This window comes from Sciurus carolinensis, chromosome 6 (genome assembly GCF_902686445.1).
Source record: "Sciurus carolinensis chromosome 6, mSciCar1.2, whole genome shotgun sequence".
In the NCBI taxonomy this organism is placed as follows: domain Eukaryota; kingdom Metazoa; phylum Chordata; class Mammalia; order Rodentia; family Sciuridae; genus Sciurus; species Sciurus carolinensis.
In genome coordinates, this window is record NC_062218.1 from 108532000 (window position 1) to 108557172 (window position 25173).

Below are 25173 nucleotides of genomic sequence, written 5' to 3' on the forward strand. Positions count from 1 at the left end.
ACTAGGTATTATTATTTTTCGGCTCATCAGTTGTAACAAATGTACCACACTGGTACTATACACTGCTAGTTGGGGAGGCTATGCACATGTGGAGGGAGAGGGCATGCAGGAAATGTGTCTTCCAATTTTGCTGTGAACCTAAAATTTTTCTAGAAAAGTCTACTAACAATATCAGCAGCTACAGGATAGTGTTAATCTTTTCAAGAAAGATAGGGTGTCCGCTATTTGCCATCATTCTATGCTTTGTAAATATAACAGTTAAAAAGAAAGAAAAAAACCCCTGCCCTAATGGAGCTTATGTTTTAGAATGGCGAGCCAGAAAATAAACCAGAGTATGCAATGTTGGATGGCGACTAATGCTATGGGGGGCAAGCATTAAGCAAAGTGGGCCAGGAAATATGTTTAGTGGAAGATAGTTGACAAGAGTGGTCAGGGAAGGCCACATGAAGCCAACATTTGAAAAAAGACCTTGTGGTGAGGGTGAGTGCTATGTGTATCTTATGAGAGTTTTCCAGGCAGAGGTAGCAGCCAGTACAAAGTTCCTGAGAGGGAGCCTGCCTGGGGAGATTCGCTAACAGCAGGGAGGCTGGGGCGGCATGAGCACAAGGAGGAATAGGAGACAGATTTTGGGAAGAAGAGGTTGGGGAGCGTTTCAAGTCATGTAGGTCCTTATATGCTATTCTAGGAATTTTATAATTTACTGTTGTTTAGCAAGCTAAGAAACCTTTTATGGATTTTAAGCAGAGAAATGACTTAGTCACTCTGCCTCTTGTGTTGAAGATAGACTAAGGTGGGTGGAGGGACCAGGGAGGTTTATGTGCCACTGGAAAACATTCTAGGGGTGTTGTATACAGATGATGATGACTTGCTAGAATAGTCATGGTGGAGATGGTGTAAAGTGGTCAGAATGTGAAGACAGCTGGCATGATTTACGTGCTGGATATGGCACGTAAGAGTAGTCAAGGTTTTTTTTTTTTTTTTTTTTTAATTGTAATTGCAAAAATATAGTTGCCATTTAATTTTGGAACTCCTAGAGGACAGACAGATTTGGTGAGAAAATCCAGACCACAGTTCTGGACTTTTGGAGACTATTCTAGAAATGGTACTTGAATATGGGAAATGGCCTAAAAACTAGATGATACCACTAAAAAGCACAGAAAGAAGTGTTAAGAGAGGAGTCAAGGAACACTGCAAGGCTGAGAAGATAGGCGGGAACTAGCAAAGGATATGGGAGAAAAGTTCCCAGCCAGGCAGAAGAAAATCAGTGTTGTGCTCTGGAAACATAGTCTTTGAAGAGAGAACAACTTGTCAGATGCCACATGAAGGCAACATATGAACAAAGACTAGGTAAAGACAGATTACCTGGTTAAGTAGTGAGAACTGACCCTTGTACTTAATAGTGTGGAAATTGCTAGTGACCTTGACAGGGTCAGTTTTGATGCAGCAGTGGGGGTGATGGCCTAACTGGAATGGGCTTGGGTGAGAATGGCAAGAGGAAGGTAGAGTTGTTTTGCCATAAAGAGAGTAAAGCAATGGGTGGCTGTCAGGGAGGAGTGTGAGGCCAATTTCTTTAAGATGAGAGAAGCATGTTGACAGTAATGATGCAGACAAGGAAGGAAACTACTAATGTGATAACCTTGAATAGGGTCAGAGGATGAGGTGAGTATTAAGAGGTGGGGCTGGCTTTAGACAGGAGGAAGAGAAATCACTTAATTGTAGCAACAGGAAGGGTTATGTAGGCACAAAAAATGGATGAGTGGCTACTTGTGGACGTAGGACCATTTTATACATTTGAAAGGACATTGTGAACATGACCCAGGGTATTAAAGCTGGCAGATATCTAACAACACTTATATAATGGTTCTGAGAATGTATGTAAATAGCTTGAGCAATATCTACAATGACTACCCTCGTATGAAGTTTTAGTTCAGTTCACGTGAAGAATGGGAAGGGAGCCTGCCCACTGAATCTCATATACCCACTTGCTTAACTGCACCCATCTTCTGAATCTTAGCCATGCTATTTCCAACCAGTTGTGAAATGAAACAAAAGATACACTCAAGCTTTGTCTGCTTTATTTCACTACATTAAGTTAAGCAATAAGGCAAAACAGTAACCTGTCATTCATAAAGACCAAAGAGTGCCTCTCATTCCCAAAAGGGACCAAAAAGGATGCTTCTTCACAAATATGCATGACACATGACACTTAGCTCATTATGCTAATATAATATGTACTTTGAAAGAAAGAAAACTTTGGTGAGTGAATCAAATCACAAATCCAAACTAACTTAGCCTTATATTTCCAAAATTACAATTTCCAGTGCTGATGAGATCTAACTCTCCTGTGGTGGTGCATACTAGCATTAAAAACCTTGCACCTGATCTAAAGTAAGAAAGGCAACAGATGAAATTCCTAACTCACCAGCTGCAGATGTTGAATCATTTCTATAAACACACAGAATATCAACTTGCACTAAAACCTATCTTGAGGAAACATTACTCCAATGGTTCTTGTTATTGTGTTCATTTGGCTTCTGAAGAAAAAAAAATTCTATGATCAAAAATGTTTTTATGTTTCAGTATCATACTGGGGTGATGAGTCCTATTACTTCAACATTATTACTTTTGGGAACAAATACCAGCTACAAGCCATAAAGGCATGACATAAAACTGCAAGTAGCCTATGCAAATGTGTAAACATATGAAGCTACTCTCTTTATGCCCATTTCTTCCACTGGCAAATATGAAGCACTGGTTTCACAATAGGCTCTAGTAGGTAGTGAAATAAAAATTAATTTGACACCCTGTGGGATCACAAGAAATCAAGCTCTTTTTATAGTCTGCAAACTTGTAATTACCCATCTCTCTGCCCCATTACTAAGAGGCTAAACCTTAGTTATTACCACAATATTAGAGATGAGTATTTTTTACTTGTATTGCAGCACAATATATTGGGCTGTGAGAATATTGCTTCATAAAACTGACCTCAAGAGTACAATTTAGCGTCCTTCAAAAGTTTCCTAAATAGTTTTGTCTTTCAAGGAGAGCTGACAAGTACTATGTATCTGTATTCTAGATTATATATCTTAACTTTTTTTTAAGACTGAAAATTAAAAACAAAACTAGGGTAAGTAGGAAATTTTTCTTTCCTCACAAGTCTGTTGATCACATACCAAGAATACTTTTAAAGAAAATGTGGTGCAGCTGGTGGTCTACTGTATCAAGTCTCCTTTGAGAAAACATCACAGAAATTAAGGATAGCAACCCAGCTAGGACCCAGGTGAAAACATCATGTCTGCTGTTAGGCCAGCACTCTGGGCTTCTTGCTGAATTATGTTATGGTTTACAATCAAAATGGTCTTATTTGATATACCATATGACAAAAGGCTTAAACTCAGTGAGGGGTGTTTTTTTTCCCCCCTCTCTTAATATCCAATTCTGGATTCAAGACATTATAATAGTTAATTTCTTCTTCAAATCAGTGGAAAGAACGTTACTTCAGGTCATACTAAAAAATCTAAACTTTAAAATGTTTTCTACAGTCCCAAAGTGAATTTGTCCACTCAGGTTTTGTGTGGGGCTCTTTTCAAGTGCCAAATACTCAGAACAATTTATTGAATTAAAGAGGAGGAGCAGAAAAGAGAGGGTGAGGAGTAAGAACAAAGACTGCCTCCTTGTGGCAGCATTAATTCTAGGTATTGTGGCAAAACTTAAAACGAATGGAATTTTCTACCCTCTTGATATGACACATAATTCCCTGTGTCTTTTCAAATTCTTAAAAGTTTCATATTATTCTAGGAAAAAATTAAGAGCAATTGATAAAATTAGCATCCTATATTCATCTAGAAGAGGGTAAATGAGCGCCTATTTCACAGGTTTTCCCAATCATCACAAAAGACAATATGTCAATTCCATTTTTTTTGGTCAAATGGAAATCTATGACAAAATGAGAGCCAAACTGGCAAATAAAGGGGTATGTTTTAGACAGCTAGATGATATTTACTGGAATGCAGAAAGCAGCTGGTACATTGAGACCAAGCCTGGATTGTTAATAGCAGGTCCACCTTTGGGTTATCATTGTTAAGTTTCAATTGTCAGATTATGATCCTTTGTGAGATCAATCAAGAGACAGTACAGTTAGTTTTTCAGGTGGAAAATCTAATACCACTCCGAAAAACAGCCATCCCCTTTACTGGGATGGAGCTATGTTGGTGTTATTCAACGTGCAGGGCTCAGTGAGGGAAACACAGATTGACTGTTGTCAAAAAAGGTGAGAACAAGAGGAACAGCAGTTACCCCGTGCTCCTGATGCCTGGCCTGTGCTCCCACTCCTAGGAAGAGGACCAAGTAGTGCATGGGTACATCGTGATAAACAAGGCCTACTGAAGCAGGAGCTTCCATGTTTTAACACAGGTCTGTGGTGACTCTGCCTCAGGTGGGATCTGCCCGCCAAAGTAACCTTTTAAGGAAGAAGCGGGCCCAAGCTGAGTTCCACATGCTGGGTGAGCCAGATAACTTCTGTGCCTTGGTCACTTTCTTCGATGGGGCGGATTGGGGCTGCCAGGTTTTTAAAATCATGCTTCATCTTGAAGGACACGGTCACTTCACCTTCCTCACGTTGGGGGGTAACTTTGATGAAAATGCCCACTTTGTTGGCCTTTCTGAAGGCTATAATGCTATGGAAAAAAATAAGTAGAGTATTAGGTAGGTCACAAGTCAGCCAAACCACTAAGACTTACAGTCATTTTATGGCATAACGAGGGATCCCTAAGACTACCATCTTGTTTATCAACAATGAAGAATTTCTCCAGCAAATACTGATCTCTTTATTTTCTTAATATTGCAAAAGTAAAGAGAGCCATAAAACATTCAAGTGGGAAAAAGTAAGTCCTTGCCCTTCTCTTCAGTACAAAAAGTCAACTATAAACATTGGTTCTTGACCTACCAGATATTTTCCTATGAGCTTATACTTTTCTGTTTTTTTAACCAAAAGTCTCTTTGGTAAGGGTTCCCATTTCAGTTTTCCTTCACCTGCACTTGAAGTTTGTTCTTTAATATTTAACTTATCTTCCAAAAGTAAAAAGGCTGGGCTGGGTTTGTGGCTCAGTGGTAGAGTGCTCGCCTAGCACGTGTGAGGCACTGGGTTTGATCCTCTGTAACATATGTAAATAAATAAAGGTAGTAATAATAAAAAAAAGAATAAAACTCCAAAAATATTTTTTTTAAAAAGTAAAAAGGCAATTAAATGAACAATTTAATCTATTATCCAAATGGTACTGTTACTCTAAGAAAAATTACTGGAATAAAACATTTACATATTTATACAGTAGTATATAGTATTAATTTCCACATAACTGAAAGTCCTGTCAAGTATAACAATGTAAAATGTGTATTTTTAAAATTAATCCGGAATTTAATATCTCATATGATCTTCCCAGAAGTTTACCACGGATTAATAAATTTCTGTACCTAATTACTATAACTGAAGGGCCCACAAAAAACAAGTATTTCAGAGAATACATTTTGAATTGTACCAACTCAACACATTTTCTATTATCATAACTAACTGAATACTTGCTTTGTATAAGATTCATGTAAAAAAAAAAAAGTTAGAATCTGTAAAAAGGATAAAGCCTTCATTCTCTTTAATTTCTAGGCAGCTACTGATATCTGGGATTGTTTATGAAACAAATTCAGATTTCTGGTCTCCAGTTAGAACCGCTAAAGAGATCTTCTGGGGGTAGAGTCTGGAATACTACACATTAACAAAACAGAACACCTGCCCTGGTGTTTTCTGATGTTAACAGAAGTTTGGTATCACTATACTAATTTTCACCTTTGCCTTCACTTTAGTTTTCCAACCCATTCCACATTATCTCTTCTCTCCAATTCTTGCTGAGGGAGCTTTTGAACCATTCTGTTATAAAAAACCTTAAATGTTCCCTGTGACAGTCTGTCATGCTACTGTTTTACAGCTGCAAACCCAGCTTTCTCTACCTCAGTTTGGGACACTGGATTCTGCTTTGTAGGCTGGTTCCCTATCAGGTTCTATCAACAGGGAACTCTAAAGGAAGACAGAAGCCTAGAGGAAGAAGGGTCTTCTCTTTTTCAGCTTCCTGTTTGCTATCGTTCTTGTAGGCATTAATCTACCCAGACAGCAGCAGTACTCACTTAAGGTTTCTAATTCTTTTATGATTAGCTTCATCATGCCACACCTCCTCTGCCACCCTGAGATGCCAATAAGATATTGTTCCCGTACTTTCCTTTAGGTCTGAATTTCAGCTTCATGGGGCTCCTCTTTCAAGCTTCTCCATTTTAATGACTCCTTTATTTTTCATTGTTATTTGAGTTATACATATTTATGGGGGACAGTGTAATAATTTGATACATGTATACAATACTCAGCTTTTTCCAAGATTTAATCTTGAATTTTCAATACACACTTAATACACAGGAGGATTCACTTACTGGCAAGCAAAATTTAATTTGATCAGTATAACAGATTATACTACTACTTGTCAACTCTTACTGTTATTACAGTAATTAAAATTACAGTGGCATTAACACTTTTTTTTTTTTACTGTACAAAAGCTGGTGTGCTGTGATTTTATGGTATGTCTACTAGCTACTCAAAATACAGTGATACTATTTTATAAATGGAGATAAGTGTTATGCTTTTCTTTACATACCCATGTTCATGTGCTACCATTGCAAAAGAAGTCCCAGCTCTGCTGCAAGTTTACATGAATAAATCTTTGAAGTTTTATGGTGTATACAGGGCACCTGGGATCTTGTTAAAATGCACATTCCAATTCAGTAGGTCAGGAATGGAACCTGAATCTGCATTTCTTATGAACTCTCAGGAGACATCCATGTTGTCGGTCCATAGACCACACTTTGAGTAACAAGGGTCTTTGAATTTAATTACAAAACAAGAAATAGTTTCTGTACCTGGGATCTGGCATTAAATCATATCTATTCTAGGTTGCAAAATTTTAAAAAAATTTTTGATTACCACATAATAATAAAATAGTACATATTTATGAGGTACAGTGTGATATTTCAATATATATACACACACAATGGGTATTGTCCAAATTATGGTAATTATCATTTTCATCTCATCATAACTTTGAGTTTGGAGTCTGAATCCTTTCTTCTAGTTTGAATTAATATTTCTAACTATCTCCCTTTGTTCTCTCAGCCCTAGGGATAGTGGTTGATTCATAAAATTGCTACATCAGAGATCTTTTTAACCTCTTAAGTCACCAAGTTAACAATTCTTTGTATAATTTCTCTCTGTTCAAAACATGGATGTAATTTCTAATTTTAGACTGGATCCTGACTAAGGCATTCCTTATCCAGGGAAATGTTTGTTATTTTACTTCTCAGTTATTAAGGATAATAGTAAAATCTATGAAATAATCTAAGGGGCTGTGGGTGAGGAACAAATTCAATAATAATTCTATAGGGATAGACTAATACCTTATCCTAGTCACAATCATTAAAAAAAACATGTACATGAAACATTTTTATTAAATGAAAAAATGTATTTAAGTAAAAAACAAAGTCTGGCCAGGCGTGGTGATATATGCCTGTAATCCTAGTGACTTAGAAGGCTGAGTCAAGAGGATTCCATGTTCAAGGACAGTCTCAGCAACTCAGCAGGCCCTAAGTAACTTAGTGAGACCCTGTCTCAAAATAAAAATTAAAAAGTGCTGGGGATGGCTCTGTGGTTAAATGTTCCTGGGTTCAATCCCTGGTAAAAAACAAATAAACAAAAAGAAAAGCTAGAAATTGTTCACAGAATGATCCCAAAGATGGAAAGTATCTGGAAGGACAAATGCCAAAATGGTAAAGATGCTCATCTTGGATGGTGCGGTAACATTATTTTCCTCTTCATGGTTTTAGGTATATTTCCCAAATTTAATATAGTGACTATTTTTATAAACAGAAAGGGAAAGAAGCTACTATTTTTCAATATTCAGATAAGAAAATTGAGGTATATAAGTACACACCTTTTATCAGTCAATTGTGGTATGAAGGTCACAAAAAGAACACTCACGATTTTGAGACAATAGCCAGGCCCCATAGGACCCCTGGCCGGACTGACTGAGCCCCGTCTCCAGGATCCCTCAGCCCAACCATCCCTCCCTGTCTCTGGGGCCCTCACATCCACTGACTGCTCCCTGCCGCCAGGACCCCCAGACCAACTGACTGCGCTCTATCACCGGGACCCCAGACCAAATGATTGCACCCGGCCTCCAGGATCCCACAACCACACCAAAAACACCGGACCTCCAGGACCCCTGCCTGACCAACCGCATCTCGCCTCCAGGACCTCCAGCTGACCATGTCCACCCCTGAGCTGCAGCTCCATATTTGCCAACACATTTCGAAGGCAGAGCAGCCATCTTGGATAATCCTGGAAGCCGTAGCTCCGATCTTTGGGTGGGGCAAAACCCATCCTGAGACGCCTGCTGGAGGCTTGAAGCTCATTGTCAGGTACCTCTCATGCATCAGGCTGCTGAACACTGGGAGGTTTCATTACTATATGACTGTTATACTGTAGATTTTCTTTTTTCTCCTTATTAGAAAAATTTAAGTTTTTATTTCTTTACTTTTCTTGCTTTCTTTTCCTTTTGTTTACCTGTTCCCTCAGAGTCTCTTTCTCCCTTTTTGCATGCTAACATCTAATTTCTTTTGATTACACTCTCACCCTTTCTATTTTCTAGAACTTCTGTATATTCTTTTCTTATCCCATTAACAGTCACATTCTACATCCCTCTGCATCCTCTTTTTCCTCCATTTGAAACTGCAGACCTTATTGCAAACCTGTTTGTTTTACCGAAGATAATATTTGAACTCATTTTGTTTATTATGACAATTTTGTTATTGTCCTCATAGGGGCTATTTGGTCTAGGATTGCATAGTGTCTGAATTGGGAACTACTAATATTGATCTCCCCTTAAGAAAGGGTTTTGGAAACATATAGGGCCACTATAAGCCTACAGGGGGAAATCTGCAAGAGCCCAGATCTGCATTGCTAGAGGGGAAGATACATGAACAACATGAAAAAACAAGGGAAGAAAATGATCCAAACAAATCTAGATTCTATATTAATAGAATCCAATGACAGTATGTTAGAAGAAACGTCAGAAAAGAACTTCAGATTATACACGATTAAGATGATTTGCAAAGCAAAGGATGAGATAAGAGAGCAAATGCAGGCAATGAATGATAATATCAATAAGCTGAAAGAGCATCTGCAGGAAGCAAAAGATCATTTCAACAAAGAGAGAGATTCTAAAAAAAAAAACCAAACGAAAATCCTTGAAATGAAGGAAATAATAAACCAAATAAAAAACTCAATGGAAAGCATCACCAACAGACTAGACCATTTGGAAGACAGAACCTCAGATAATGAAGACAAAATATTTAATCTTGAAAATAAAGTTGCCCCAACAGAGAAGATGGTAAGAAATCATGAACAGAATCTCCAAGAACTAAGGGACATCATGAAAAGACCAAATTTAAGAATTATTGGGATTGAGGAAGGCACAGAGATACAAACCAAAGGAATGAACAACTTATTCAATGAAATAATATCAGAAAATTTCCCAAACCTGAAGAATGAAATGGAAAATCAAATATAAGAGGCTTACAGAACACCAAATGCACAAAATCACAACAGATCCATACCAAGGCATATTGTAATGAAAATGCCTAACATTCAAAATAAAGATAGGATTTTGAAGGCCATGAGAGAAAAGCATCAGATTACATATAGGGGGAGACCAATACGGATAGCAGCCGACTTCTCAACCCAGACTCTAAAAGCTAGAAGGGCCTGGACTAACATATTTCAAGCTCTGAGAACATGGTTGCTAACCAAGAATCCTATACCCAGCAAAACTAACCTTCAGATTTGAAGATGAAATAAAATCCTTCCATGATAAAAATTAAAGGAATTTACAAATAGAAAGCCTGCGCTACAGAATGTTCTCAACAAAATATTCCATGAGGAGGAAATGAAAAACAACAATGGAGGTCAGCAAAGGGAGGAACTACCTTAGAGAAAAACCACTCAAAGGAGAAACCAAGCCAACTTAAAAACCAAAAATAAGCCAAATGACTAGAAATACAAATCATATCCTCAATAATAACCGTGAATGTTAATTGCCTTAACTCATCAATCAAAAGACACAGATGGCAGAATGGATTAAAAAGAAAGACCCAACAATATGCTGCCTGCAAGAGACTCATCTCATAGAAAAAGACATCCACAGACTAAAGGTGAAAGGATGGGATAAAACCTACCACGCACATGGACTCAGTAAAAAAGCAGGGGTTTCCATCCTTATATCAGATAAAGTGGGCTTCAAGCCAAAGTCAGAAAGGATAAAGAAGGGCATTTCATACTGCTTAAGGGAACCATAAATCAGGAAGACATAATGATAGTAAATATTTATGCCCCAAACAATGGTGCATCCCTGTACATCAAACAAATCCTTCTCAATTTCAAGAATTACATAGACCACAACACAATAATTCTGGGTGACTTCAATGCACCGCATTGCCACTAGATAGATCTTCCAAACAAATTCCAACCAAAGAAACCATAGAACTCAATAACACAATCAATAACCTAGACTTAACAGTCATATATAGAATATTCTATCCATCAACGAGCAGATTCACTTTCTTGTCAGCAGCACATGGAACCTTCTCAAAAATAGATCATATGTTATGCCACAAAGCAGTCCTTAAGAAATGCAAAAAAATAGAGATACTGCCTTGTGTTCTATCAGATCATAATGGACTGAGAGTAGAAATCAATGACAAAATAAAAAACAGAAATTACTCCAACACCTGGAGACTAAATAATATGCTGTTGAATGAAACATGGATAACAGAAAACATCAGGGAGGAGATAAAAAAATTCTTAGAGGTCAATGAGAATGATGATACAACATATCAAAATCTATGGGACACTATGAAAGCAGTACTAAGAGGAAAATTCATTGCATGGAGTGCATTCCAGAAAAGAATGAAAAGTCAATAACTAAATGACCTAACATTACAGCTCAAAGTCCTAGAAAAGAAAGAACAGAATAACAGCAAAAGTAGTAGAAGACAGGAAATAATTAAAATCAGAGCTGAAATCAATGAAATTGAAACAAAAGAAACAATTCAAAAAATTGACAAAACAAAAGTTGGTTCTTTGAAAAAGTAAACAAAATAGACAAACCCTTAGCCACACTAACAAAGAGAAGGAGAGAGAAAACTCAAATTACTAAAATTCGTGATGAAAAAGGAAATATCACGACAGACACCACTGAGATACAGAACATAATTAGAAGCTACTTTGAAAATCTGTATTCCAACAAAATAGTAACTACCGAAGACATTGACAAATTTCTAGAGACACATGCTCCTCCCAAACTGAACCAGGAGGACATACACAATTTAAACAGATCAATATCAAGCAATGAAATAGAAGAAGCCATTAAAAATCTACCATCAAGAAAAGCCCAGGACCAGACGGATTCTCAGCCGAGTTCTACAAGACCTTCAAAGAAGAACTCATTCCAATACTTCTTAAAGTATTCCAGGAAATAGAAAAGGAGGGTACCCTACCGAACTCATTCTATGAGGCTAATATCACCCTCATACCCAAACCAGGAAACGACACATCAAGGAAAGAAAATTTTAGACCAATATCCTTGATGAATATAGATGCAAAGATCCTTAACAAAAATATTGCCAAATCGTATCCAAAAACATATTAAGAAAATTGTGCACCACGATCAAGTGGGGTTCATCCCTGGAATGCAAGGATGGTTCAACATTCGTAAATCAATAAACGTAATCCATCATGTCAATAGACTTAAGGATAAGAATCATATGGTTATTTCAATTGACGCAGAAAAAGCGTTCCACAAAATACAACACCCCTTCATGCTCAAAACACTAGAAAAAATAGGGATAGCAGGAAGATACCTGAATATTGTAAAGGCTATCTATGCTAAGCCCATGGTCAACATCATTCTTAATGGAGAAAAACTGAAACCATTCCCTTTAAAAACGGGAACAAGACAGGGATGTCCTCTTTCACCACTTCTATTCAACATTGTCCTTGAAACTCTAGCCAGAGCAATTAGGCAGACCAAAGAAATTAAAGGGATACGAATAGGAAAAGAGGAACTTAAGCTGTCACTATTTGCGGATGACATGATTCTATATTTAGAGGATCCAAAAACCTCCTCCAGAAAACTTCTAGACCTCATCAATGAATTCAGCAAAACAGCAGGCTATAAAATCAACACGCATAAATCTAAAGCATTTTTATACGCAAGCGATGAAACAGCTGAAAGGGAAATGAGGAAAACAACTCCATTTGCAATAGCCTCAAAAGAAAAAAAAAAAAAAAAAAACATGGGAATCAATCTAACCAAAGAGGTAAAAGATCTCTACAATGAAAACTACAAAACATTGAAGAAAGAAATTGAGGAAGACCTTAGAAGATGGAAAGATCTCCCATGTTCTTGGATAGGCAGAATTAATATTGTCAAAATGGCCATACTACCAAAAGTGCTATACAGATTCAATGCAATTCCAATTAAAATCCCAATGACGTACCTAATAGAAATAGAGCAAGCAATCATGAAATTCATCTGGAAGAATAAGAAACCCAGAATAGCTAAAGCAATCCTTAGCAGGAAGCATGAAACAGGGGGTATCGCAATACCAGAACTTCAACTATACTACAAAGCGATAGTAACAAAAACGGCATGGTATTGGCACCAAAATAGACAGGTAGATCAATGGTACAGAATAGAGGACATGGACACAAACCCAAATAAATACAATTTTCTCATACTAGACAAAGGGGCCAAAAATATGCAATGGAGAAAAGATAGCCTCTTCAACAAATGGTGGTGGGAAAACTGAAAATCCATATTCAACAGAATGAAACTAAACCCCTATCTCTCACCCTGCACAAAACTCAACTCGCAATGGATCAAGGACCTTGAAATCAGACCAGAGATCCTGCATCTTATAGAAGAAAAAGTAGATCCAAATCTTCAACTTGTTGGCTTAGGATCAGACTTCCTTAACAGGACTCCCATAGCACAAGAAATAAAAGCAAGAATCAATAACTGGGATAGATTCAAACTAAATAGCTTTCTCTCAGCAAAGGAAACTATCAGTAATGGGAAGAGAGAGCCTATGGAGTGGGAGAATACCTTTGCCACTCATACTTCAGATAGAGCACTAATTTCCAGAATATATAAAGAACTCAAAAAACTCGACACCAAGAATACAAATAACCCAATCAACAAATGGGCTAAGGATATGAACAGATGCTTCACAGAAGAAGATCTATAAGCAATCAACAAACATATGAAAAAATGCTCACCATCTTTAGTAATAAGAGAAATGCAAATCAAAACTACACTAAGATTCCATCTCACCCCAATTAGAATGGCGATTATCAAGAATACAAGCAACGATAGGTGTTGGAGAGGATGTGGGGAAAAAGGTACACTCATACATTGCTGGTAGGGCTGCTAATTAGTGCAGCCACTCTGGAAAGCAGTGTGGAGATTCCTTAGGAAACTTGGAATGGAACCACCATTTGACCCAGCTATCCCACTCTTTGGTCTATACCCAAAGGACTTAAAATCAGCATACTACAGAGATACAGCCACATCAATGTTCACAGCTGCTCAATTCACAATAGCCAGACTATGGAATCAACCTAGATGCCCTTCAATTGATGAATGGATAAAGAAATCGTGGTATATATATACAATGGAATATTACTCAGCTATAAAGAATAATAAAATTATGGCATTTGTAGGCAAATGGATGAAATTGGAGAATATCAATGGTAAGTGAGATAAGCCAATCTCAAAAAACCAAAGGATGAATGATATCGCTAATAAGTGGATGATGACACATAATGGGGGGTGGGAGGGGTTAGTGTTAGGGTTAGAGTTAGGGTTAGGGAGGGGTGCAAGAATGGAGGAAGGAAGGACTGTATAGAGGGAAAGGAGGGGTGGGAGGGGTGGGGGGCAGGGAAAAAATAACAGAATGAATCAAACAACATTACCCTATGTAAATTTATGATTACACAAATGGTATGCCTTTATGCCATGTACAAACAGAGAAACAACATGTATCCCATTTGTTTACATTAAAAAAAAAAAAAAAAAAATCCAAAAGATGAATGATCTCACTGATAAGCGGATGATGACACATAATGGGGGGTGAGAAGGGGGCAAGAATGGAGGAAGGAGGGACTGTATAGAGGGAAAAGAGAGGTGGCAGGGGTGGGGGGAAGGAAAAAATTATGGAATGAATGAAACATCATTACCCTATGTAAATGTATGATTATGCAAATGGTATGCTGTTACTCCATGTACAAACAGAAAACATGTATCCCATTTGTTTACAATAAAAATAAATTAAAAAAAAAAAAAAGAACACTCACTCAGGATCGTCCTGAAAGTCTTGGGGTTCTGCCAACTCATCATATTCTGCTGCTGCATCCTTGCCAGCTAATATGAGCTCTTTGGGAGGTACCACCACCTGGAAAGCAACTCAGAAAGGATCAATGTATTGTAGCACACTCATTTAATAGAACATGGCAAGTATTATACTGATCTAGACATTCAGAGGAGAGCACCAAGTTTCAGTACTATATAGCATTATACTACTTATACAGCGTTTAGAAATACTTAGGAATATGTGCATTTTCAATAAAATAAGAATGAAGAAACTTATGAGAATGATAAAGTGACTGCTTACTTTTTCATTGTGGCAATCATAGGGATTTCAAATAGGGAAAATTGATTGCTTGAGTTGGGTCTTTAATGTTTCATTTTTTTTTTTTTCTTTTTGTTTTAACTATTAAGAAAATTATTTTACTTTTCTTAAGGAATACATAGTACATGATGTTTATTATATTATTTTTTGGTATATATGAAATAGTTCAATGGTTTAAAAAAACATAAAAGAGAATCATTAGTTCAATACAACATTTTCTTTAATAATATTATTTAATAACTGCTAAAGATATAGGTACACTTTCTACCAATTTTTGTTGAGTATCATGCTGAATTACAAGTCAGTAATAACATGATCTACAGAGGAAAGTTCTTGTCTGAAAATTTCTAGTACTAGAGGAATCACTGAGTAGCAAAACAAAAGGAGGCCATATTTCATTTATTCAACTCACACTAAATTTTAAGAGTCAAAAACATCATCTTGATATTTAGTAAGTGCTATATACACTTTAAGTAGATGAAAGCTAGAAGAGACATCCCAGTTTTTAAAAGAAGATGATATTTTATATGAGTCTTGAAGAATGAGTATACATTAGACTGAGACTGAAAGGGCACCTACCCTAGGGACATATGTAAGGAGGCAGTCTATGTAAAATGAACAATATATGCAATTCTCCAGCATGTAAGCTTATAAACCAGCTTGATCTGCCTAGATCACAACCATTAATGTAGTAATACCTGGAGAATGCTAAATTTGAGAATCTCGAGGAAGTTCAGGCTAGAAGAAAAGTAGTGAGGTTATTACAGAGCTCTTCTGCTATGCCAAGGAATTTGGACTTCATTCTAAAGACAGAGAGATGATAAGTGATCAGCATGCTGTGCAGTTAGATTTGAGAAAGATCATCTTGGTGGCAATACAAAAGATGGGCTGAAACAGAGGTGGGGCATATGAAATACAGTGAGGTCATGTAGGAAGTACTGTCACAAATCAGGTCAGAAATCATGAGAGCTTCAAACAGGGCAGTGGCAATATGTTTGGAGATAAAGTAAGACAATTACAAAGGTGGAATTAGAGGAAGTTGCCTACTGGATGTGGAAATGACAATGTAGAGTCTTTGAAGCCAGGTCAAACGAGGCTGCCACAGGCAAAGTTAGGGTCTGTCATGAAGAGGCAAAACACTCCTACCTTCGCAGTGCTGTTGATATCATCAGGATCCCCCTCCTCACACTCAAACAGAGTCACATGGGTAAGGTTCTCCACAGGGTTCGTAAGAGTCAGAAGGACCTGACTCTCCTGGAGAATAAGAAAAACATCTCTCAGACATGCCACTACTGCCACCTACGTCCACTTTCTGAGCTGCTACACCAAGTATTTCACAAAATCTCATTACTTCTGAGCAACGAGACCTACCTATACCTTTACATTACTGCATTCTCTGTGTTCAGTGATCTCCATTCTATTATCTATATAGTAGGCTATGTACTCTGGACCTGCTATTTCACCAAGGAAATGATAGATTCCTGTTACTAGATCATAAATTCTCAGGAATGTGTGTTATCTACACTCATCCCACCCAGGTGATCACTTAAGGACTAAAAAGAAGCCGCCCCATAAATAAATACAGGAGCCTGCAGGCTAGCAAGATGTATTGACAGAAAAAAATGACACATGAAGACAATAAGAGACCCTTTTAAGACTTTGTAAACCAGGATGATTTACCTTTGTTTGCTACTCTCAAGATCAGGAAAATACTCTTTCAAATGAAGAGACTATATATGTTTTCATTAGCAGCATAAAGGGAAAGAGCTAAACAGGATATTGCAGAATGTTCTATAATTCATTGGTGTGTGTCACAGAGAGAAGGGGAGGGAAAAAGGAGGGAGGAAGGGAGGGAGGAAGGGAGGGAGGTTGGGGGAGGTATGTGTGTGTGGGGGGAAAAGGTATAGACCAGGACTTCAAGAGAGGTGCTATGGTAAAGAAGAAATTTAGCTGATTCCTGGTACTGATGTGTAGACACATGTGAGACCATGGAGAATCTCTACATTGGGAAGAGTGACACATGCCTTTGGGGTCCAACATCATCTTTCTTTTTCTCCCTTATGATTCCACTTTTACGGAATGTGCAGCCTGCTCCTTCTACGTACATTTCAGAATTTCTGTTGCCAAGAATCTCAGCTTAAAATGACTAAAGTCTCAATCTCTTGATTATTCCAAACCATCTCCTTTTCTAGACCTTGCTCAGTACTGTATCCAATACCAAACACACATGCATATATCACTAATCAGTCAATTCATTCTGTTTGATAAGTAAGGTACTAACCTTCATGTAGCGAAGGTTGGGAATTGACATGATTCTCACTTCAGGAATATAATTGCTATTGATGAATAGAAAAATGCATTAATGTTCATTAGAGTTCCTTGAAATTATTACTTTTTTAAAGGTAGTGCAACAAATAAAGAATGTCTTATGCTAAACAGAACATGTAAGACAAAAAAATTTAAAGAATCTTATCACCACAGTAACAGATAAGACATGAAAACTCAACTGGTAACAAGTGCTTTCTGAAATCTTGGGTATAGAGCCTCTATGTACAGAGCTAGTTTATAGCTTATATTGTATGTGTGTCATGACTGATATTTTCCTCATTAAATCTACTTTTTGGATCTTATTTAATTCATTTTTTTAATTCTAGAAGGCGACTGGTTATACAATCCAAATCTCATTTAATTTGTGGTAAGCCTATGAAAACATATTCCTATAAGTACTGTGAACTAACTAATTGTGCCACTGGAGCTCCTATAAAAACATATTCTTACCAAATACTTCAATAGCACCTATATGCCAGGCAATGTCCTAAGCACTTTATTATAAGTATTATTTAATAATCTTCACTTCTTTACTGCAACTGCATGAGATGGGATTATTTCCACTATTAAAAAAAAGAAGAAGAAACTGGGCATGGTAAATTCCAGAATTCAAACTCAGTTTTGTTTCTAATGACCTTGCTCTTAATCACTATGTTATGCTGCCTCTGTAAAGAAAACAGAAGAATATTGTGTATGCTTATAATCCCAGTGGTTCAGGAGGCTAAGGCAGGAGGATCTCGAGTTCAAAGTCAGACTTAGCAATATAGCAAGGCCCTAAGCAATTTAGCAATACATGGTCTCGAAATTAAATATAAAAAGGGCTGGGGATGTGGCTCAGTGGTTATGTGCTCCTGGGTTCAATCCCTGATACCAAAATCTTTCAATTACAAAATGAGGACAATAGTGGTATTTATCTCTTGTGAAGAAAAAAGTTAAACAAAATGTGCAAAAAGTGTTTGCAATGAAGCATGCACAAATGTTAGTTGTGCATATATTGACATAAGACAAAAATCTACTGCAGCAACACTAAAAGTCAAAAAAACAAAAAACACCACATCTTAGAATCAAGGTAATAAGGTATTTTAAACTCAAGTTACGTATTTGTCATGGAAAACAGCAGAATTAATTGAGTAATTTAACTGAAATTCAAGGGCTCCCTACAAAGCAATTGGATTCAGTTGGTTTGAGGTATAAACTAGGACATTTGTATTAATATTGTCATGTGATTCTACTATGATTTCAGAAAAAAAACACTTTTTCTCAAAGCAAGCTTAAGAAAGTGATGCTAACCGCAGGCGACCATTCAGGGTTTCTGTAATGAACATAAGCCTTAATTAAGAAAGTAGTTAATCTCCATCCTCTCACCTTAATTAAGAAAGTAGTTAATCCTAAATTCACATGTGCCATTTTTGTAGTTCTCTTAATTCTTAACCAGTTGTATATTACATTAATTAGGAAAATGAACATATTTCTAAATGGTGATTTAGAGTTACAAGGCACTTACAAACAAAATAGCCTATGATTCTTTTCAATAACCCCACAGGGAGGTATTACTCCCATTTCAGAGATGAGGGAAATACCTTTAGAAAAACAGTGACAGACCCCACACCTGACTCTCCTAACTTCCTAACCCACCAGTTTAGCACTTCCAATTTTTTTGTTTCCCAGTGACTTTTTTGTGGTACTGTGGATTGAACCCAGGGGTGCTCTACCACTGACCTATGCCCCCAGCCTCTTCCCCCTTTTCAATTTTTCACTTTGTGACAGGGCATTGCTAAGTTTCCAAGGTTGGCATTGAACTTGCAACCCTCTTGCCTCAGCTCGTAAGTAGCTGGTATTACAGGTGTATGCCATTGCACCCAGTCCAACGGCTTTTTAAGAACTGCTGAATAATGTACTGTAGGAATGTATCTTGATTTAATAAAAAATTTCCTCATTGATGGCTAATCAGCCTGACACTGAAATTGTTTCCAGCTTTTACCACTAAAATGCTACAATACATTTTTGGAGTACATCTTTGTAAATGAATCCTTATGTATTGTTTTTGTTTCTACAGATTCCTGAGATAGCGATGTTGTGACGTTGTGTCTCAGACCATTCTCCAAAAAGATTCTAGCAATTAATAATCCTATCAATAATGTATGTGAATACATCTTTACCTACACTATTTTTTAAAAGCTTTTCCTATCAAATCTTAGCATTTTTTCATATATATCTTCTGGCCATTTGGAACTTGTCTTCAAGCTGCCTTTACCCCATATCCCACCTCATTACTTCTACTTTTATTTTTGAATTGGTGGAAATTCTACAAACCAGGGATATTAACTTGCCACCAGTGCCAAATATTCTTTCCTGTCCTACTGTCTTCCTTTTTACCAATGTCAAAGGTGTTTCCTTTCCTTAGTGGTTTCCGGGTTTCTTTCCTTGAGTTTGGAAGGAAATGCTTATCCCATATTTATTCAATATTTTCATAATTTTTCAAAACATTTTTCTTGATGGATGATTTTTATTTACCAGATCTCCTCCCACTGACAATTCTTGGTGAGTTAACACTAACTTAAATCATTTTTAATCCATTCAAAATAAAATTAACATTGCTTCATGGGTACTCTTTGTTGTATTTTGTTATTTTATAGTTTTTAAAAGGATTATCCCAAACTTAGATCCTTTTTAAATTTGTAATGAATGAATAATGACTCTCCACCCAATAATCAACATACCACTCTGCCCCTTAAACTTAACAGAATGTAACTAAATTCAAAACTTGAACAGGAATGGAATGGTAACATAATTCTGATATAATTTTTCTCTTCCTGTTTTTGGTTTAGGCCAAGAATAAATACAATTCACATTGAAAAAACCCCCAAAACAAAACAAAAAAACAAAATCAATACAAAACAACAACCCTAAAATACTCACACAGCAACCAGTTGGATTTTGAATTTGATAGATGTTGGATTAAATTCCGGTTTGCTCAAATTATGTTCACATTTCTAGAAAGAAAAATATCAGAAGAAAATAAGAACATACTTCACTCATCTATAGAGCTGATAAATTCAGAAGGATGGCATTTACTTGTTTTATTCTGTTGTAGGGGTATGTTTTGAAATAGTACATGCCATTGCTGACTGAAAATTATAAAAGTGACCATGCTATCAAATATTATTATACCTCTATACTGCTTAAAAACTACTGAAATCACTCACACACAGTGTGAGTACAGTGAGTAGTACTTACTGTATATGCTGAAAAATGTGCTCACTAGATTAAATGGATTTAAACATTTCAGAAACTTTATAATGTAGGTGTAAATACTGTATTAATGTTCCCACTTTACAGATGATTAAAATGGGACACAAGAAGGGTAAATAACCTGCACAATCCCACAGAGCCAAAAAGAGTGAAAACTAAAATTTAAATCCAAGTAGTATGAGTCCATGCTTCAAAATACAGTAATGATTATTTACCACTTTTGTCTTCTGTTTTGGGTACTCTTCAGTATCTCCTTAAAAAGGGTACTACATAAACCTGGTTAAATTTTTTTTTTTTACCTGTACAAAAAAGGTATTCAGGGTAAAGATTATCCATTATCTGTGTTCTCCCTTGTTCCCTGCCTCAGAACCAACCTAAAAGACTATACACATAAACATATAATCATATATGATCTTTCTTTCTTTACAATAATACAAAAAGGAGCATTTTATACATTTTTTTGTCTTCTGCTTTTTTTCACTTACTCTAGTTTGGAATTAATTCCATTCCAGCATACAAAGAAGAGCCTCTCAGTCCCACTCTTACTAATTTCTGTTAATTTATTTAACCAGGTATAAATTGGTGGTATTTAGTATATTTCCATTATTTTGCTACACCAGTAATGCAGCAATGAGTATTCTTACACTTTGGTTACTTTCCATTGTATAAACATTATCTATAAGATAATTTCCTGAAAGCAGATCAATGGATGTATTCATTTATTACTTTAATAGACATTGCCTAACTGCTAGCTTCTGATAATCAGACAATTATGAAATGGCATCTTATAGCAGTTTTAATGTACATTTCCCTAATTACCAAATAAGTTTAATATCTTTCAGGTTTACTGGCTATTGGGATTTCTTGGCTATAATTTTATATGTTACTACCTACTGGTTATTTTTTATATTGGGTTATCTTTTCCTTGCTGATTTGCTAAAGTTCATTATATATTCTGCGTATAATTTTTTGTTAATTATATTTTACAAATTACTCTTCTCATTCTGTGGTCTTTTTGTATCATTATAGGTTTTATTTGGGATGGGAGCACAAGTTTACTTTTAATGTAGTCTGATAATCTTCATCTTTGAATGAAAGCATTTATTTATTGGTATTAAATGTAAATACTAGAATATCTGATTTTTAATCTAATTATATGCTTTATAACTGAACCACCAGTTATATGCTACTTTGCCTCTTGTTTTCTTTAAAAAGAACATATAACATATAACATCTAACATATAAAGATACAGTCAGTATGAAAAATTCCTAGGTATTTATCATCCAGCTTCAACCATCAGTAGTTTGACATCAATAGCCAATCTTGCTGCTTCTACTGTTTGATCTTACTCCTTATCCTTAATTACTTTGTGATAAATGTCAGACATTATGCCACTTGATTCATAAATATTTCAGTACCTCCCAAAGTTATTTTTAAAAATAACAATACTATTAATGTCCCTAAAAAAAAAAAAAAGAAAAATTCTTTTGTTATGTTTTTGGTACTGAGGATTGACCCAGGGACACTTTACCATTAAGCTACAACCCCGTCTTTTTATTTTTTAATTTTGAAACAGGGTCTTGCTAAATTGCTGATGCTGGCCTTGAACTTGTGATCCTCCTACCTCAGCCCAGTTGCTTGGATAACGCATGCACCACCACACCCAGCTAAAAAAGAACAATTCTTTAATAACATCAAAAACTGTCAGTGTTTAAATTTCTTCAAAGAATCATTATTCTTTTTTCTTTTTCCCTCTTTTCCTTCCTCTCAAGATCTCTTTCTGTTTTGTTTAAATCAGGATACATATAAAGTCTGCCTATTGTATTTGGTAGGTATATCTCTCAAATCTCTTAAGCAAGAGCTGCATTATTTGGTAACATTAACTACTAGCCATAGGTGGTTATTAAATGAATTAAAGATTTAAAGTCTTAGTTGCTCTGTCACATTTCAAGTGCTCAATAGCCACATGTGACTAGTGGATACCATGCTGAACTGTACAGATATCATATCCAATATCATAGAATGATCTGTGGGACAGTACTATGAAAGGTTTATTTTCCATTTTGTTTAGTTTTGTTTTTATAAATTGTTTTTGGGTAAAACTATTATTTGTTCTATAGATTTCTAGAGACTGAATTTTACTGATTTTTCTTATTTCTTGCTCTCTTTTAAATTGCTTATTTTGTATTAGTTCCCCCCAACCCTCTATCAGTCTAATAGTTATGCACTCTTTCAGGGGTTAGCACTATTATTTAATCTTCAGGTATCTTAGTTGCTACATTTATAAAACAGGATAACAATAGTACCTACCTCTATAGGGTTGTGAAGTTTGAGTTTATATTGAAAGCGTATCAACTGAAATATATAAAAAATAAAGACTGGGCTCCTGGTATATTCTGTTTCTGTATTTACCACACTAATATTTATTTTTGCTTTTCTTTTGTACAAATGGCATCTCTACAGAAAAGAATACTTACTCGGCAGCGCAGGGACCGTTTGATTAGAAGATGTTTGTGACGAGGATAGAGTTGTGAAGCACAGATTGGTTGGAAGTCAGGCTGTAAGAGGCGCTGTTGAAGGGTGGTCACTATTGTGAAAGGCAAGAACCAAGCTTAGTTTAGGGACTTTAAAATCTGACTTATATGTAGTCAGTAGTTATATGGAGCAATACTACCATTATGGATAGTGTTGTTCAAAACACTACAATATGGAAACTTGATAGACATGCCATAGTCCTTCAAATGATTCCATCTATTTTATTTTCTATATATCATTTTACCATTAACGACTAGTCCATTAAAAATCTCAATCATCAGGCATAAAAATAGCAAAAAGTAGAAGTATATGTACAATAAAAACAGTATAAAATTACCCTCTGTTAAATTTACTGGTCTTGTATAATAGTCTTCAGGTAGAGGTTCTACTTCATCCACAGCCTGAGCTGGCTCAATCTTTATCTCTTTTTGGTCCTCTCCTTCTTTAAGGCTACAAGAGAAGAGATTCATTTTCCAACAGTCCATATGATCATCCTCCAAGTCTGTATCAATAATTAACATATTCTTCTATTGTAGAATAGTCTTTCAGTTTTGGTCTTTTCTTTCTTTTTTTCGGGTATGGGCATTGAACCCAGGGATGCTTACCCACTAAGCCATACCCCAGTCCTTTTTTATATTTTATTTACAGATAAGGTCTTGTTGAGTTGCTTAGGGCCTTGCTAAATTACTGAGGCTGGCTTTGAACTCAAGAGCCACCTGCCTCAGCCTCCTTAGCTGCTGGGATTACAGGCATGCACCATGGAGAGGAGTTCAGTTTTGGTTTTTTCTAAGTATGAAAATCTCTTTCCCCATTGGCAAATATCTTTTTTCTCTTTTTAAAATAATGTTCCTTATATATTCATTTTGATACCCACTTTTCTCTTCAAAATCTAATGTTCAAACTTACGAAAGTCCAGCAAGGGTACTGATGGATGCACCAGCTCGTGGTCGCTGAAGCCTGGTTCCAAGACCATATTTATCCTAAACAAAGTTCAGAAATTACTATTAGAAAATCCATTTAAACATCCTATTTACTGAAACAAAGAATTTGGGGTGGGACAGCATGAGAAGCTTAGGGAAATAAGCAAACACAAAACAAAACAAAACCCAAAAGCTAACTTAAAAGCTGCTTTTAAAGATAGTAGTTTGTAACTCCACATCATTATTCTATTCCTAAAATAATAAAAGCACCAACCAACATGGAGACTGAAACTACATTAATACACGTAAAAGTGAACTAAATGTGAGCTTTTGCTATTAAGCTAAAAAAATCTAAGCTGTGATTCAGGCAAGAACTATGTAGTGTCTAAGATAGGTGATGAATTTCTTCTTGGAACACCAGTGACCATCTGCTAACTTCTTCAGGGTTAGCAAGAATTATAAAAGAGAACTTACCACTACATGAATAGTATGTTGCTGTAGAGCCCCCAAATAGCAGCAGGTTGCAACAGAGACAAAAAAATGCAGCATAAGATAGAAGCAAACTCATACAGCAGGCAGGTATATGGGAAAGTTGGAAGGATAATGCATTTAATTTAAATTCCTCTCCTAAATGCATAGTAGTGCATGTGCTGATTATACCATTGGACTATATGGAAGCTGCTTTTCAAGTGTCAATGTTTTATAAAATTCCAATCTAAATACTTTTATATGAACCTTACCAATCCTTAGGGTTTTAATGGCTTAACTCATTCTCATGTAGATACAGTATGACAAGTTACTTCATCCTGCCAGCTCTCATTATCTCAAGTGTAAAATGGGGATACATTATCTATCCCACAAGATTGTCATGAGGATTAAATAAATAATACAAACAAGTTGTTTAGCACAGTGCTTGACACATCATTGACATTCAATAAATGTTATTTATTGAATGTCAATCTGTTGGGCCTCAAGCAAGCACAAAGAAAGCAAATTTTTCCATGAAAGCAAATAAAACTTGGGGGACAACAACAAAAACTCAAAACTCTTTTATCTCTTGCTTCTACCTACTAGTATATAAACTTTTTTTTTTTTGTGGTACTGGGGACCGAACCTAGGGCCTTGTGCTTGCAAGGCAAGCACTCTACCAACTGAGCCATATCCCCAGCCCTGTATGTAAACTTAAAGAGAATAACTTCCATAAATAATTCCTATCAAAAATTGCACTTGTATCTATTACTATTTAACCACACAAATGCTTTGTGTAAGTGTTTTTGATTTTGGAGAAATATGGGAAGGTAT

At 36.1% G+C, this 25173-nt stretch overlaps 1 protein-coding gene across 1 annotated transcript in view; it reads right to left on the reverse strand.

Annotated features, from left to right (window-relative positions):
- Positions 1 to 2058: 2058 nt before the first annotated feature.
- Positions 2059 to 25173, reverse strand: part of Dctn4 (dynactin subunit 4) — a 36362-nt gene continuing 13247 nt past the window's right edge. Inside the window, exons 6-13 of the mRNA XM_047556283.1 lie at positions 23858 to 23931; positions 23289 to 23401; positions 22894 to 23003; positions 20083 to 20156; positions 17117 to 17171; positions 15982 to 16089; positions 14501 to 14598; positions 2059 to 4676 (exon numbers count right to left, since the gene is read on the reverse strand). Coding sequence (XP_047412239.1) covers positions 4463 to 4676; positions 14501 to 14598; positions 15982 to 16089; positions 17117 to 17171; positions 20083 to 20156; positions 22894 to 23003; positions 23289 to 23401; positions 23858 to 23931 — 846 coding nt within the window. The 3' untranslated portion in view covers positions 2059 to 4462. The remainder of the gene's footprint in view (positions 4677 to 14500; positions 14599 to 15981; positions 16090 to 17116; positions 17172 to 20082; positions 20157 to 22893; positions 23004 to 23288; positions 23402 to 23857; positions 23932 to 25173) is intronic.